This window comes from Pollachius pollachius (genome assembly GCF_949987615.1).
Source record: "Pollachius pollachius genome assembly, chromosome: 7".
In the NCBI taxonomy this organism is placed as follows: Eukaryota; Metazoa; Chordata; class Actinopteri; order Gadiformes; family Gadidae; genus Pollachius; species Pollachius pollachius.
The window spans coordinates 10,157,033-10,174,042 of NC_136940.1; the positions used below are offsets into that span (position 1 = coordinate 10,157,033).

The window sequence follows — 17,010 nt, forward strand, 5'->3', positions numbered from 1 at the left end:
TTACTCCATTTAGACTCTGTTCAGATCCCTTCACTTGATTAAAGCCATTTAAAATGTATTTTCGTCTTATAATATGTTGCTTTACTTAAATATATTTTCAACCTCACTTTGCACTACGGCACGAACCGCATTTTCTGCAGGAAATGCATTTTCTAGTTTACTTTATTGGTGATGATCAGCTGGTTATTAATATTTATTAACAGCTGAAGGTGATAGCAGTAAGTGAATTGCGGATGTTCTTTACAAAGTAAATCTTCATTGCTAGATGCTATCTGTGTGAGAGTCTGTCTTTTGACATGTTCATTCACAAAAACAAGGATGGATGGCGGTTGCCTCTTTCAGTTCAATTGATCATATTTGAGTGACATCTAGTGGAAAAGCATCAAAAGAACATTGATATTCTCAGAGACGGAAGTTGCATCCCCAAACACAAAAAAATGCTATGATGAATTATTAAATCCTTCAATGTTTCCATAAAACAGTCGTTATATTTTTGCTAGAAATATAGGCAAACAGAAATATAGACATTTCACAGCATTTCAAGTAAAGCAGGAACAAAAATACAAATATTTGATTGTCGGGGCTGAAGAGTAAAGTAATCATATGTATTTTTAGATAGATGCAGTTATTTTAGTAGTTGACAGGGGGAGCTAAATAGCTAATACCAAGACAGAATTGCTTTATTTTAATACTTAATTGAAAACTGCAAAGGTCTAATTTACGTTGATTAACTGGTGTAATCAACGTTGAGAGCTACACTAAGATTCATGGTATTTATACATCCATGGCAACTCCTCATATGTTCTTATAACACATCCATGATAATATATACTATGGGTTTATACCAAAAGCCAAATGTTTGTTTTAGCTGTTCTGAGCTATGAATATCATTAGGTTATTTTTTAGATTCAAGTATAATGTTAAGTAGTCGTTTTTATTTCATACGTACCATTTTAAGCAACATTTTACTTACATACCTGTGGTTTCCACAATCCTATCAGTGACGCACGTCTGCAATTCGTCAGACTTGTGGCTTCAATGTTTTCTGTTTGACCAAATCTAAATTTCTCATAACAGGAACACAGTGTGGTTGAGTTGTGAACTTCTTGAATAAGAGGAGGCGAATAGTTCAGTGTACATAAGTCAAACCTTCCATTTAGCATGGAACATTATATTTGTCACGTAGGAACTATGAATTTTGGTCAATAATGAAACTGATTAGGGAGTCCAACACCTCCATGATGGGTCTCACTGGGGTAACAATGTCACATGCACATCATCTTTGAAGGGGAAAAAAAAAGACCACAGAGATAGAAGCTTGTAACTATTCACACAGGAAGGAAGTCGAGTTTGAGATGTCTTTTGTTTTTGAGGTCTGCTGTTTCATGGTCTTGCATGTATCAACTTGCACGCCTTAACACAGTACACAACTATTGCTAACTTAGGGGCATGCAAAATGCCGTGCAATTTTTACACCAAAACATGGAACATAAAAATGTACTTCAATGTATTGTAAATGTCAAAAATAACAAAAGGGATGAGCACTTTCTAGAGAGGTGCAATGGCAATCTAGATGTTAACTGTAATGTAAACAATCATCATTTGAATATCTATTTTCTTGTTTCATACAATTCAAACATTTTATTAACAGCGTCTTGACAAGGTCGCAAGCCCACACCAGAAATAAATATTAAGAGATCAACAAAATAAATCATAATTCACCACTTTAGTGTTTTATGCAGTGTCATAAAAGCTGTCATTTGTTATTAACAATTATTTATCTATGAGCTTCACAATTGCCACATCTGTCACTTTACACTTTATAAATGCGGTCAAGTCCAATATATCTATTCCTTTTTCTACTTGCTTCAGAGGGCTTCAGTGATTAGATAATGTCAGAATCAGTCTAATACCATGATGCCTAAGTCTCAAACGGGTAAGCAAAAATCATGAGGGGAGAAGTGGAACCTGAGAGCGAAACTAAAGAGGTCGACATAACTGAAACTTTCTATAGTTGTACAATCATCTGAGCTCAATCATGAGAAAATTATATAAATGTTTCTGGCTGAAAAACACTTTATTGCATGAAAATAATGAAATAATTTACACATGTATTGTCAAAGTCATTCCATGCTAGATTTTGTAGAGACCAAAGAAGTTGGCATAATGATTGTGGCTCAGTTCCATGGGGTGGGAGACGTTAACAAACACTCTGTCCTGCTTCTCAAGTTCCAGTGCGGCCGCCAGGTAGCTGTCTGAGGTCCACACGCTGTCCTCTCTGTCGTTGCACGCATCCTTTCTGTTGGCCACCATCAGCATCAGTGGGTCGGCACGCCCGGCTCGCCTCACAAACACACTGTGAACAAAGGGGTGTGTCGGGGAGCACCGCCTCATCAGCTCCACCCTGGAATAGACATGGTGGACTCCTGTGTGATTGACCAGGAGAGCTCCATCCTGATAGACGATTCCTCCCTTTGTGAATGCGCGGCCCGACTTGGGCTCCCACAGAAGGTGGGTCTTTGGCGACAACATGTTATGGATACGCCCTGCGGGACAGACAGGAATGGATTTCACAGATTGAAACCAAATGGTGTGGAGCAGAGGGGCAGAGAAGAGAGGAGAGGACGATAGGCGAAAGGAGAAGAGGTGAGGAGACGGGAGAGCAGGAATTGAGAGGTGGACAAAAGAGGTAAGGAGAGCGAGACGCCCTCAGGAGGGGTTACATATTGATGGTGAGACAGAAGAGGATGAGAGAAAAATGCATGAGATGCGAAGCAAAGAGAGGAGAAAAGAAGGGATGATAGGGGACAGAAGAGGTGAGGGGGGGGCAAGGAGAAGTAGGTAGTAGAGGAGAGGTGAGAGGAGGAGAGAGGAGGGCATGAGAGAAGAGAGGAGAGGAGGCTAGACGGAGGGAGAGGAGGTCAGACGTGAAGAGACGAAGGGAGAAGTGGAGGAAAGAGATGATATGATGAGTGTAAAGGTCGGCAGAGGAGGTTACTCCTACCTATGACATGTGCTGCAGGTCTTACTTCATCCATAACTTTCTCCAACACTGGTTTTTCAAGCCCTGAAAGAGCAAACAATCATTTTAAATCTGCAATCCCTTTAGACAATATATTTGCCCTGTATTTACTGAATCAATATTTTGCGATTAATTGAGGCAACGTCGGTCGTACAATAAAGAGACTTACCAACTTGCTTTTCATGTCTGAGAATGCTTGTGTCTGCGGAATGCATCCTATCAGTCTGTCGGATGAAAAATAAGGAATTATATCCATAACACATCACTAAGCCCTTTTAGTTCGAAATAAACATTCCTATTATAGATAGACATGACAATACATGACAAATGAAACTAATGCAACAAATTGTACTTAATAATAACCCTAGAAAATGACACCGTACAATCAAATCATTTTTGTCATTAGTTACAAATTTCTTAATTCAATGCAAAACAGGATCTTCCATTTATCATTCTGAATATATTTTGAGTTTGACTGTACATGATGTACAGGTTTTACTGCACATTTGATACTATACATTTGATTTGACTTAGCTTATACTTTTTCTTATAAACCATTGGAATCAGAAGCTACTTACTTTATGTATTAATCGCAGATCCGCCTGTAAATTGTGAATCTGGTAAGCTCCAAATCCCAAGGTGGTAAACACCAGTAGAAACAGAAGCAAGAGAACTGTTGCCCCACTGTGACTGATGCCCAGGCACCCATTACTTTTCCTGCGGTGGCTCTCATGGGCTGCAGGGGATGACCAGTAAGGGGCCATTCGTGGAGGGGGGACCGGTGGGCAATCCGGATCTTGATGCCCATCCACATGAAAAACTCCAGGATATCGATGTCTCTGATCGTAGCTCATGATGCACGACTAAGAGCCAAGTGAATATATGTGTTTGATTGTGTGTGGAGGCCAGGCTTTACATGCTAGAGGTGTGTGTCTATGCTGAGCAAAAAAAAAGAGGTCTGTGTCAGAAGCCACAGTTTCCACCCACAGATACATACATGAACTGTCACAAGTTCTCACACCGCCACTGCAAACATTAGCTTTCACATTTAAGGATTGGTGTCTTGTCATTTTGACGACTTAAAAATGACATATGGCTAGTTAACTTTTGCAAAGAGCATCACAAAACTGATAAATTCAATAAAATATTGAATGCTAATATTCCTCTTTAAGATTTTTAACTTCGCTTGATGTCTCATGATTTATATTAAGTCACTCAGTCACATGCACGAAACTATTCATTCTCCAAGACAGAGAATGTTGGTTAACATTGATAGAGCACTTTCGAAAGTACAGAATCTTAGTGGGAGGATATTGCTGCCACATGAAAAGACAACAAATCTGAATTGGCTTTTATTCTGGTTGTGTGCCAAGAGATTCCAGGAACAAAAAGGCAGCCCACCAAACAGACAGAAACGACAGAGATTAATATTCTCCTTGCTTAATATCTCTGGACTCCGTAATTTACTGGAGAGCTAACTGGTAAACCTCCTCTTTGCACTCAATGAAGAATGGAACACAGTATTGTGGGATGAGTGGGGCACCTGGGCTTGAAGGTCCCCTGGGAATCAAATGCTGCCTCACTATGGCCACCCCAGTTTCCATAAGACTCTTACCATTCTAGAAGGCCTGTTCACTTGCTGAGTACAGAGATTGCTTACCGCTGACGGCTTGGTGGGCTGCCTGTGGGTTTTGATTTAACCTTTCTCATAACCTCATAACCCAAAACCAAATGTGCAGAGCCGTTTCAAACTTTTACGACTCATTAATGGCAAGTCTTCTAAAGCACATCTTCTCAATAATTAAAAAAAATGGTAATCGATTATTGCATAAATATTCTTTTTTTTACTTTGTATATATTTCAGTTATCCTAACAGCAAAAAATGATAGGAGATAATAACTTTTAAAATGTTGCCACTCAGGAACTATTATTTCAAAGAAAAAAAACAAGCAATAAAAAAATGCATCCCCTTTAACACCATTATATATCTATAATTTTTTTCCCCCCGTCATCTATGCAATGACATTAAAGAACCAGTCCAATTAACTCAACCACATGTTTAATTTCAACGAACTCTGAGCGGTGAGTGTGCACTCTGCAGGTCTGTTCATCAGGATATCAAGGTCAGGCCTAACCATAGACTTGGTTATGTGCAAGGCATACAATGGTGTTTCCCAGAACTCAATGGTATACACCTCCTACGGGCTGGTTAGACAGTTAACTCCTCCCGGCGGAGAGTCTCAAACCAGCAGTAGTCATACACGGTGCACAGTGGAGCATGACTTATTCTGACTCAGCAAGCAATGCCAATCTTACATCCGATCAGAACAAAACCAACACCCCTACCAACCACAATCCCTCTCATGTTCAGTTATGTTACTATGGTTTGCTGATTATGACTACATCCACCAATTCTATCACGATGGCTGATATTCTACCTGAGAATTACAATGTATTTCCATGCAGAGGTTTCAGCAATTGTCTTGTCACATTATTTCCACCATAGATGAAAATCAGTTTATTTTATTCAAGTTAATAAATGATTCAAGGGGAGGTAGGAAAAAAGACACAATACAAGAACGGATTCATATTGGCATAAATCATGTGTCAGACTCCTCATCTGAAGAGGAGTAATAGCTGAGCCCCAGGAGGACATGGCCAATTCTCTCTGCCTTTGCCCCGATGTCACTCAATGTCTCTGGTAGCCTCTCTGTAGTCTTTTTTCCGAAGCCCTGACCTGCTGTCGGTTTGTTAACAATGACTGCAGGTCTTCCAGCAGACTCCCTCACTGTCTCATGTACCCCAGTCGCACGGGTTGTTTGACCAAGAGTTCTGAGGCTCTGGCCCAGGAGGGAACCAGAGAGGTTTGGCAAGCCGGCGTGCAGTGCCTGGGTAAGGTTCTGTGAGGTGTGTGAAGCACCCGAGTGAGTTACTGGCCCTCGAAATCCAGCAACCGCCACTGCAAGGCGTGTATGGTTGAATGACAGGGGCAGATCCTGGTCGACATAGACCGGCTCTGAGCTTTCTACAATAGGGTTGAGTTTGGCCTCTGGTTGGCTCATATGATCCTCTCTCACTTTGGATAAAGACTTGTTACTTCCATTTTTGCTGGCCAGGTCCCTTTCCACTCCGCTCACTGAACCACTGGTGTCCTCCATCCAACCACAGCGTTGCTTCTTAACTAAACAACAGAGAAAAGAAAGAGGTAAATACTTAAAAGTATGACTGCATTATAATCTTTCTAGTCCCCCCTGCAAAATTAAAGCATTCATCGGCTTGAGGTGTGTGACTGATTAAGTCTTTTGGGTGACCAAACAATCTGTGTAAAAAGCAGTGGTTGGTAAAATGCCGAACCAAGTTGTTTAGCTTTCTAAGTAGCTAACATAGCATGATAGATTTTACTATACACTATACATATATATATATATATATATATATATATATATATATATATATATATATATATATATATATACACACTATTAATGTTATTTCATCAACTCTGTGGGTCAATGATATTCAGAGCTGCTTGATTGTTAAATTTAATCAACAAAAAATAATTGAATATTAGTAAATAAAGTATAAAAAACTGACTGGTGGTGGGCAGAGTGTCCCACGTGTCTGCTCTCTTCCTGCTGTAGGCCCGAGGGGTCCATGGTTTGTGTTTACAGGTGGGGTCAAGAGCACGCAGTTTGACGATAAAGCGCTTATACTCGTGCTCCAACTCCTTGATGCAGAACTGAAACTCTGCGATTTTCCTCTCGGGGTAGTGGATGAGCTGTGACTGCTGTGGGTTTTTTAGAGAGCAATATCTTTGATAACGTTCCACAATAATCTGCAATGGCCACAGAACGTATTACAAACAATGTGCTTGCCTACCTGCAAGTAATACTCTATTTCACTCTTAATGCTGGGGATCCACTTTTTCACAGAGGAGGCAGAGTTAAGAGTAGACTGGGAGAGAAAAGTAGGTTTTCATCAGAGAACATCCATATAGATCATCATGAATGTAGACGGTTATTGTTACTGGTATTGTTACATGATATTTGTCATTATTTACCAGTTTGGGTCTGGGGGCGTGTGCATCTTTAATTCGGCCTTCTGCAAATGAAGGTATTAAAAATCAAATGTATTTGTCGCATATACTATTGTTATTACGGGTTAAGGACACATATATGAGAAATACATGATGCATTCAGCGCCAATAGCTTGGTGAACTACCAATAAGGAGAATGTTTCAAAGTTGCCTGTTGCAAGAATTAACATGTTGTATGGATAGCTAGCTAATCTGGTTTATGTTTAATCTGAGTTCATCGTTATCATAAATGACAAAATATAGGTTAAAGCGACTTGCCATCTCTCTCTTTCTGAAGCCACAGTCTATTCAATCGCCCTTGTTGTTTCTCTTCGTTCCTAGCCATTTTTTTCTGGAAATGGGCTAATGCACATGGACTCGGACCAAAACAACAGTGTCACGTGACATAGGGCATCGTCATTCAGCACCACGCTATGGTAGGTTACATAGTAAAGCATGACACAAACAATGGACATAAACATATGAAAATAACATTTTAATTATTTACATTTTCATTATCACAATCCAAAAAACAAAACCAAAACCCCCGATAAAATTAATCTGAACCAATGGTTTACATTTCGATGCTATTTTACACTTCACTATAAGTCTGATGGCTCCCCCGTATGGTGAGCAGGTGAAACTGTTTCAACATGGATTGTACAACTGGGCTCATGCATCTGCGCTACAGCCGCACCCATCTACACAGCTCCCGTTATATATCAACAGCCCCAAGACTGAAATTGAGGTCACATAAACACACAAACAGAATATCTTGAACTTGAATAACTATTCTCTTGAGCTTTTTCTTTATTTTGTTTTGCTCCCCACATTGCCAACAGGAATTAAATTGCTGAAGGTTAGGCCTTCAGCAAGAAGCAGTCACACTTGACTTTGTCTCTTGGCTGTCGTCTATTTAATAAGAACCATCTTTCTCTTGATTATAGCTACAATATCCCTGTGTTCCTGTGTGTCTTCGCTCTCTGCCACCTGTAGTGGAGTCTTCCCCACGTTATTAACAGCCTGCAGGTCAGCTTTGACCCCCTGCCTGCCCTTCCCTGGTTCCCAGCTCACCAGTTCCCTCACTGCATCCCTGCGGCCAGCCCGGGCGGCGCAGTGAAGGGGAGTGTCTTTACAGTTGTCTAGCGTGTTGACCTTTGCCCCCGCCCTCAAGAGTGAGGCAACCGCCTCGGTGTGGCCCTTCTCGGCGGCGGTGTGGAGCGGCGTCTTCCTCCACGTGTTCCTCTGGTCTACTCCATGTTTCTTCTGCGCCGACAGGAGGAGCTTCACCGCCTCGTCATGCCCCCGGGCTGCCGCGTAGTGAAGAGGGGTGGAGCCATGCATGTCTTTAGCCCCAACCCTCGCCTTGTGCGCGAACAACGCCACCACAGCTTCTGTTTTCCCCGCTGCTGCTGCCAGGTGCAATGGCGTTTTCTTCTGCTTGTCGGAGGCATCAGGGTTGGCTCCGGCTGACAGCAGCATGTTCACCACTGGGCTTTCTGCCTGGGTCGAGGCCGCCCAGTGCAGTGCTGTCCTGCCCTGCCGGTCCCGGACCTCGGTGTGAACCTTGACCTGAAGCAGGCGGTTAAGTGTGTCCGCATGGCCACGCCGGCTGGCTAGATGTAGAGGGGTGCTTCCATCTTGGGCCACAGCATTTGCCTTTAAAATGAACACCAAAACGCAAAAACACCTGAAGTTCATGATGAAACTACACACAATGAAAAATTCAAAATGAAGATGGTATTTATTTTTATCTCTGAATTTACCTGGGCTTCAGCTTTTAACAACATCTCAACCAGCGCTGGGTGGCTGTGGAGTGCTGCCAGATGTAGAGGTGTGTATGCCTTAGGCCCAGCTGTGTTAGGATCCAATCCCTTCGCCAACAGAGCCTGTACCAAAAGCTCACTGCCGCTACGCACAGCCAGGTGTAAGGCTGTGGCCAAGTTTGGTAGACTGACATCCAGTTTGGCGTTTTTAGCTGCCAGAACTCTAAAGAAACACATGTATATATATATGTATACATATGAATGTTATCTTGTGAATATGTTCATGTATAAATGAATATTAGTAGCAGAGCTGAACCTATATTGGAAGAGTCTGAGCATTGCCAAAAGGGAAGATACCTGAATGTGTCTGTGTGGCCCAGCTCAGCAGCCAATAGGAGGGGAGTGTATCCCTGTTGGTCACACATGTTGACATCAGCACCACCGTCGATTAGAATATCCACCACCGCATGACAGTTCTGTTTGACTGCTGAGAAGAGAGTGGAGCCCATAGCTTCTGGACTGAGGGCTCCTCTGGAGTGAGCTGAGGTTGAATAATGATTGATTACTTATATTTTAGGAAACACAACCAGATATCAACGAGGTGATGATTGCATCTGATGAAAATACATTTAAAAAGTACTGGGATCATTCTTTTACAAAAGAGAAAAAAATTGTTTTTCCTGTTCAATGTTTACTCAGAACATGTATAGCATGGACTCTGAATATTCATGCTCACCTAGCAGTAGCCGGAGCATTGAGCCATTGTTGAGGTTCACAGCTTCATTTAGGACCACTTGGTCCACTGCAGCCCCTGCTTCAAGAAGGACTCCTGCTGTCCTTTCATTGTTCCCACTCACGGCATAGAACAGCGCTGTTTTATCCTGCCTGGTTCGGACATCGACGGCAGCCCCTGCCTGCAGCAGCTTCCGGGCCAGGTTCTGGTCATCCTCCTGGGACGCTCTGTGGAGGAATGTGGGCTCCGTCTGGTCCTCAACCCCTCTGCCCCTCTCCTCCATCAGAAGGGCTCGGGCGCAATCCAAGTCCTCGTTTGTTGCCGTCAGGTGGACGGGATTCTTCCGCTGTGCGTCCAAGGTGTACAGACAGGCGCCAGCTTTCATGAGAGCCCGTACCACCTCGCCGTGGTCCCTGTTTGCCGCTCTGTGAAGGGGCGTTCGGCCCTCCTGATCTCTCAGGTCCAGTCTGGCCCCTCTGCGTAGGAGGAGCCCCAGGAGGGATAGATGGCCGTGTTCGGCAGCTACATGCAGTAGGGACTCCTGGAGAGAGTTGACAGCATTCACGTCCACGTGGTTCAACATCTTTTCCACTATGGATGGCTCCCCTCCTGCGGCGATGATGTCATATATGTCAACTTGCAGGTGTTCTTTCAGTTCACGTCTTCCTATTTTTTTAGACGACACGCGGGCCCCCCTGGCTTCATTTCGGATCACTGAAAATGAATCGGGCCTTGAGGATAAGCGTTTTGTCTTCTGAGTGTAATGTTCCTGAGGTTTCCTACCCAATCCTTCCTTATCCCGTTCCAGTAGGTATCCAATCAACTGCCTTTTAGGATCTCCAATCTTCCCATTGGCTGATCCCAAGTAGGCCTTGATTTGATTGTAAAGCTTTGGTTCAGCCTGCATGAGGCATGGATGGAAGAATTTCCGACATGCCCTTTCACCCCTGGCCAACACGATATCCAGGACAATGGAGTTTTGCTCCTCTCGGGTCCTGATGTTCAGAACCACAGATCTCTTAGCTTGGGTGACCACCCCCTCTGTAACCAGGAGATCCAACAACGCCTCTGTATGCCATATCCCATATTTCAACTCGCTCCGCTTCGCACCGACCACCTGGATGGCGTAGGGATTAGAGTACATTACTGCTGCCTGAGTGGAATGAAAACCTTTCACTTTGTTTAGCATAGTAATTCAAATGTTAAGTCTTAATAGTCAGTACATCCGGCTTTACACTCTGCAGGCCACTGCTCTATTCTGTCTGTTTATTCATTACTAAGTGACATATCACACCTTAGCAACCAGGTAGGCATATAGGGCAGCTATTAACAATGCAAACACACACAAAGAATCACTGCTCAGGTAGCATAGCCATAAACACAGCCCTAATTATAGCATAACTGAATGTTGATTCAAAATGTAACTACATTAAAATTAAAATTTATCACAAAAGCTTATTTAAAGAATTACTTGTCGAAAACATATTGTGTTAGTATTGTCCCTCTTTTGCGTATGACTTCAACGTAAATTTGTTATGTGCCGTGCTTTTTTTAAAGGACGGCTTCAGCATTATTTTGAATGTATTGATGCGCGCGTGTGATTTCTACACGGCGCTTAACCACTTGCACTGAAGTGAGTCACTTCCCGTAAACCACGCCTAAAGTGTTGACGTAGATCTTCCGACTGCTCTCTACTACCTTATATGGTCGTAAGGGGTGTTCTGGATGATGTCATCCGCACCAAATTTGGGCAAGTTCAATCTAGGACGGTAGTATTTATTTTTTCAAAATAACTTAAAGAAACGGTGTATAAAAAAATATATGTTCTGTTTTACAATAACGGTTTGCAAAAGCCCTAGGCTATAATACATTATAAAATTAGCCTAATCGAATAAATCCAATCACACATTTGCAAGATAAACAAATACGTTATCAATTGGTCTACACTTGCAAAATTATGCACGATAGAGGGAGACATGTCCTTACATTAGTTTGATCGACTGTGGACTAGTGCTAGGGTTTGGATAGTGATGTAAATTAGGCAAATGTGTTTCCTGCCGCCGTTTTAAGCGGTTTGTAATTCCCGCTCCCTTAAATAGTAGGCTTCCCATCCATAGGTGGGTTTTATTGAGTATTGTTGGGCAGCCTCATCAGAGAAATACCTTATTAATGGTCCAGAATATGTGAAATTACGGCATCATTTTTGATTTGGCTTGACTATAGCGAGTGTCACTTCATTTTTAAGAAGCACCGCCGCCTAGTGGTTAGAGTAAATATCACCCTGTTGGCGCTGTCAGTTTTTTTTTAGGGCTACGAGGATACGAGGGTCTCTCGTTTAATCCTCACCTTAGTAAATACGTCTCACGTGATTTAGTACGTTAATTACACCCTATCGCTCTGAATGATCACGTTTGTTGGCCTACTTTTAGAAGGCTACCTTGCTTTCAAAAATATATACCCAAAATAGGGGAACTATCTATAAGAGTGTAGCCTGCTGGACAATATTAAGCCTACATAGGCTTATACTGAATATATTGCATACGTTTAGTGTAGGAGAGTATAGAATGCCAAGTAAATGGTGCGATTTGATTTGTGAGAGTGTAGGCTAACCTGGTCCTTACATTTTTCAAACGCAATGCATAATGTTTCGCTATTTTGATAGTGGGAGATAAATGGGAAAAATCCTAACTTGAATCTTATGGTCTCCGATTTTGACCCTCGATGGCAGGGGTATGGACGGAGGCAGGGCTGAGGTATCAGGTTTTAAATTGAATTGAGTACAATATGCAATATGTGGCCAAGTGAGGTTCTACAGTTCACACATTGGCCTAGATTGGTCCGTTGGCCTGAATAAACACTATCACTTAGCTCGGATCAATACAGACTCTAATGGAATTTACCTCCAGGTACTGAGAGCTAAGAGCTCTTGCAACATGTTGCAACATGTTTTATTGTGCTAGCTCTGAGCACAAGTGTAGCCATTCCCTACACACGCACACAGTTTTCTTTTTGTATGGGTTTATTTCATACCTTAAATATTAATTCGTTTCTGAAATCTCAGAAAACCAACATAAAAAAATGATACAGTATTATTACAAAACATATTACACAACATAAGTATCCTACTATATACATATCACAATGAGTGAAACCCCATTAAACAACTTTAGAAATGAACAAGTCAATCTTGAAGCTTTTCCAATGTAAATAAACAGTTTCTTGCAATTAAGAAAAGTACATTGTACTGTATTAACTGTATTAAGAAGTCAGGCAGCTTTGAGTCCGCTTCTCAGCCTTTCCGAGGGGGCAACACGCCTGAAGGGGGCGTCTCGTGGCTACAGCAGCAGCAACATACACCACAACAAGAAACCAACCAATAACCACTGTCTATTGCAGGATCTTCTCACCCGTTAATACTGAATTTCTTTGATGGTCACGATCAGGCCCATGCAGAGTTTGTTGAAGTTCGACAATGGGTCTGAGCCCTGCTCTTCTGCTTTGTTTAATAGACAAACCCGATGTCCTGCGTGGTGTTGTCCACTCACGGGCTCCACTGTCACTGCCCACAGCCCTGTCGGTTTGCGCCACTTGGGGCTGAGTGGCACTCAAGAAAGTACTGGCCCCGGTCCCGCCAGTCTCTGCCATAATCCCACCAAGTCACGACTCCGGGAGATACAGCCCTTTTCACTATCAAACGATGTTTCCATTTCGTTCAACTTCTACAGTCTTTGCTATTCACCCCGATGTGCTTCTCAAAAGGTCTGAAGTTGCTGTGTAAGCATCAGTTGGCACCCGCTGTTCACGTGGTTCATCACCTTCTGCTTCAGTTGGGCCACCTGCTCGCGCAGCATGTTGGCGGTGGACGAGAGCTCCGAGTTCTGACACTTGAGGTTCTTCACTTTGTCCTCGAGCCTCGATATTCTCTCCAGTTTCCTCTTCCTGCACTTGGAAGCGGCGATGCGGTTCCTCATCCTCTTCCTCTCCGCCTTGATGCGCTCCTGGCTCTCCATGTTGATCGGGGAGAGAGGAGGCGTCTCCCCGGGCATCTCCGGGACCGTCTGGGGTTCCTCTTTGAGCGCCGTGATTCGGGACAGCGGAGCCGAATGATGCTGCTGCCCGTACATGGGAAGTTGCGGGGCGGCGGAGAAAGATATAGTCGGGGGGGACGTTGTGTAATTGGGGGCCGAGACCGTGCTGATGGCCGGGTTGAACGTGTTTAAGTCCTCGTACACGGGCGACTCAGATCGCATGGTGCTATTGTTATTGTATACGGCGGTGACACCGGCCGCGGAGGAAACAGGAGGTGGTGGTGGCACAGCGTTGTTTACCCCGGCGGCTGGCGGGGCCGATGGGGCACTCACAGGAGTTCCGTTGGGCATGTGCTGGTGATGCAGTTCTGCCAGTGCCCGGACGAACCCCTCCGCGAATCCCTCCTGCTCGTCTGTGACGTTCTTGGGGCAGATGAACTGCGTTGGAGTCGGCGTGGTCGTGATGAGGCCGTTGCTGGACTGTATGATGAGCCGCTCCAGCTCCGGGGAGCCGAGTTTCAGAAGACCCACGTCGGGAGAAGTCAGAATGTCGCTGGCTTTCGCCCTGAGGTGAGGCTTCAGGGTTCCCGATGGATCGGCGAGGTTCAGTGTCATGTTGTGTTTCAAGGGCTTGGGGTTGTTGTATGATCCGTAACCCGCGTTGTCATGTTGAGAGAAGGCGTTGAGCGGGTCGTCATAAAAAGTAGTTTCCATCCTGGTAGACATAGAAGACAAGCCCACAAATGTCAAGTCTCTTTAAAAACGACTTCTAGTCCTCGTCTCCGGGTCTGTCAGCTGTCAGTGGAAGATCATCGGATTCCCACGCAGTCCTGTCTGAATCGCCAAAGTTTGAAAGTTGAGTTCGGTGTGAAAATCTCTATTCTGATACGATATTGACCTTCTTTGCAGAGCAGATGTCTGTGAGACTGCTGTAACGGGAAAGCGCTGTTCTCTATAATATAAGTGCTCTCTTAACAGTGTTATAGTAAAAAACACCAAGTGCTGTAGCTGTCTTGCCGGGCGCTACTCTGAGGAGTCCCGCGCGGTAGTTTGGTGTATATACTCTGAGCAGGACAGCGTGGAGGCAAAACTTATCTGCGAGCCCTGGCTGGCTAAAAATAGCGATGATGTCATGCTTGGGCTCTCCCATTGGCGGAGGTGTTTCACGGGGCGTAGCCGAATATTCAGATAAGGTTCGTTGCCTAGACGACCACCCAGAAGAATCTAACTATCGCGTTGGATTGTAGGATGAGGTAATGCTGGGAGACGCGCGGTGCATTCTGGGATGACGTATTGTTTTAAGTGGCGGGATAGTTGGTAGCCTTCAATATTAAACACACATTTTAAGGACTTTTTCCCCAAAATGCTTTCAAAGTAATAACCTATATCAATTTTATATGTTTATATTTAAACACACTGTTCTAAATTTCCGTTAAGCGTTTAATAGCATGATCATAAATTGACTGCGTTCTATTCTATTCTATATTATATTATATGATATTAAAAATTTACCTTTAAATTCACTATGCCTCTACTTCTATAAATAGACTGTGTTCTATCGTACTCTAATTAACAATTATTCGCCGAAGGAGAAGTGAAGTGGGGGAATTATTATTCGCCGAATGCGAAGTGAAGTGAAGGGGGGAATAGCCCCCTCGACCTTCGGTGTCGGGGGGAGCCTGAGGTGACGAGACGATTGTCACGCCATGAAAACAATATCCCGAGTTTGAGATCTCAATCATGGGATATTGCCCAATATCCTGAGAAAGTGAACCAATCAAATTGCGCCGTAGGAGGTTCACGTGTAGCATATACAATCTACTTTATTATATTAAATGATATTCTAAATTGACATTTAAATCAACTGCCTGTAATTGTATTATTATAAATGGACTGTTTTCTATTGTAGTCTTATTTAATATAGGCCTACTAGAATCTACTCAAATATATTATTATATCATATTATATCATATAATACATATCAATCATATTCTATTCTATTATATCGTATATTAAATTCAAAGTTTTAATTTCAATTAGTCTCTGATTGGTTGATTTTCTGATCACTTTCTGTTGATATAAGTACCTTATTGTATGATTATAGGCTGATTTGACTGTATTGTATTGTATTCCCCAGTGTCCACACTGTAAACGGTGTCCTAGAGCAAGATACCCCCTGCTCCTTAATGAAATCTCACTCACTGGAAGTCGTGTTGGATACGATTGTCTGCTGAATTAATTATATTAGTTAAATAGTAAATATGATTCTGTTCAATAATAGTTATTTCAGAACAATAATATTTTTTCTGAAATTTCTCTTTATATAAGCCTCTGATAGTAATAATAACCAAAAAGTAATCATAATAATAACAACAACTACTAATGCTACTACTTCTACCACCACCACCACTACTACTACTACTACTACTACTACTACTACTACTACTACTACTCCTACTAATGCTACTACTACCACTACTACTACTACTATTACTACGACTGCTACTACTAATGCTACTACTACTACTACTACTACTATTACTACTACTACTACTACTACTACTACTACTACTAATGCTCTACTACTACTACCACTGCTACTACTACCACTACAACTTCTTCTACCACTAAAAGTACTACTACTACTACCACTGCTACTAATAATAATGATAGGAATCCACTGAAATCCAAACAAACAGAAAGCAAACAAAAAAAAGAGTAAAAAAGTCACTAGGGGGATTGTGTCGGGGCAGCCACCCAAAAAGCTCTGTCACGGTAGTATATTCATTATATAGTATATTCATTTAGTTATTGACCTATTACATTATACTCTGTTATTGTATATTCTATTGCCAGTAAATATGGCAAATAAGAAATCAACGAGAGAGAGAGAGAGAGAGAGAGAGAGAGAGAGAGAGAGAGAGTACAGTCTGTGTGTTTGAGGCAGGACTGTTTTAATTGTCATTTTGACAATTTCAGGGAGTGTCCATGTTATTATATTTTGACAGCCTTGGTGGTCCCTTGGAAACGGGCATATACGCAGGCAGAAACACACACACGCACGCACGCACACAAATACACACACACACACACACACACACACACACACACACACACACACACACAGCTTAAGGTAACATAAGGTTACCTTGAAACGTATCCTAAGCTTTTATAGCTTTTAGCAGACCTCAGATACAGGGCCAACGTCAAGCCTCTCATTCCCTGCTCTCTTTCTCTATTCTACTCCTTTAAAACAATGTTCCATGTTGACATTTATGATCTATCTATCTATCTATCTATCTATCTATCTATCTATCTATCTATCTATCTATCTATCTATCTATCTATCTATCTAGCTCTCTATCTATCTATCTATCTATCTATCT

General features: G+C 42.6%; 4 protein-coding genes across 4 annotated transcripts; all 4 read right to left on the reverse strand.

Moving 5' to 3' along the window:
• Nucleotides 1-1,151: 1,151 nt before the first annotated feature.
• On the reverse strand, nt 1,152-3,914 carry faslg (Fas ligand (TNF superfamily, member 6)). The gene is made up of 4 exons (XM_079740637.1): nt 3,601-3,914; nt 3,192-3,246; nt 3,005-3,067; nt 1,152-2,546 (listed from the first exon to the last, which is right to left on the reverse strand). The coding sequence occupies exons 1-4, from the start codon at nt 3,874-3,876 to the stop codon at nt 2,134-2,136; spliced, it is 807 nt and encodes a 268-aa protein (XP_079596763.1). The 5' UTR covers nt 3,877-3,914; the 3' UTR covers nt 1,152-2,133.
• A 1,116-nt stretch (nt 3,915-5,030) lies between these two features.
• On the reverse strand, nt 5,031-7,469 carry LOC307078385 (uncharacterized protein). The gene is made up of 5 exons (XM_079740156.1): nt 7,377-7,469; nt 7,083-7,123; nt 6,902-6,976; nt 6,617-6,809; nt 5,031-6,203 (listed from the first exon to the last, which is right to left on the reverse strand). Exons 1-5 carry the CDS (start codon nt 7,441-7,443, stop codon nt 5,623-5,625), a joined length of 957 nt encoding a protein of 318 aa, XP_079596282.1. The 5' UTR covers nt 7,444-7,469; the 3' UTR covers nt 5,031-5,622.
• Nucleotides 7,470-8,009: 540 nt separating this feature from the next.
• caiap (CARD- and ANK-containing Inflammasome Adaptor Protein) lies at nt 8,010-10,179 on the reverse strand (the record flags this gene model as incomplete). The annotated part of the gene is made up of 4 exons (XM_079739332.1): nt 8,010-8,756; nt 8,864-9,008; nt 9,221-9,404; nt 9,600-10,179. 4 exons carry the CDS (start codon nt 10,177-10,179, stop codon nt 8,010-8,012), a joined length of 1,656 nt encoding a protein of 551 aa, XP_079595458.1.
• A 2,436-nt stretch (nt 10,180-12,615) lies between these two features.
• jun (Jun proto-oncogene, AP-1 transcription factor subunit) lies at nt 12,616-14,674 on the reverse strand. Its single transcript, XM_079739379.1, has one exon. It carries the CDS (start codon nt 14,348-14,350, stop codon nt 13,349-13,351), a length of 1,002 nt encoding a protein of 333 aa, XP_079595505.1. The 5' UTR covers nt 14,351-14,674; the 3' UTR covers nt 12,616-13,348.
• Nucleotides 14,675-17,010: the final 2,336 nt, after the last annotated feature.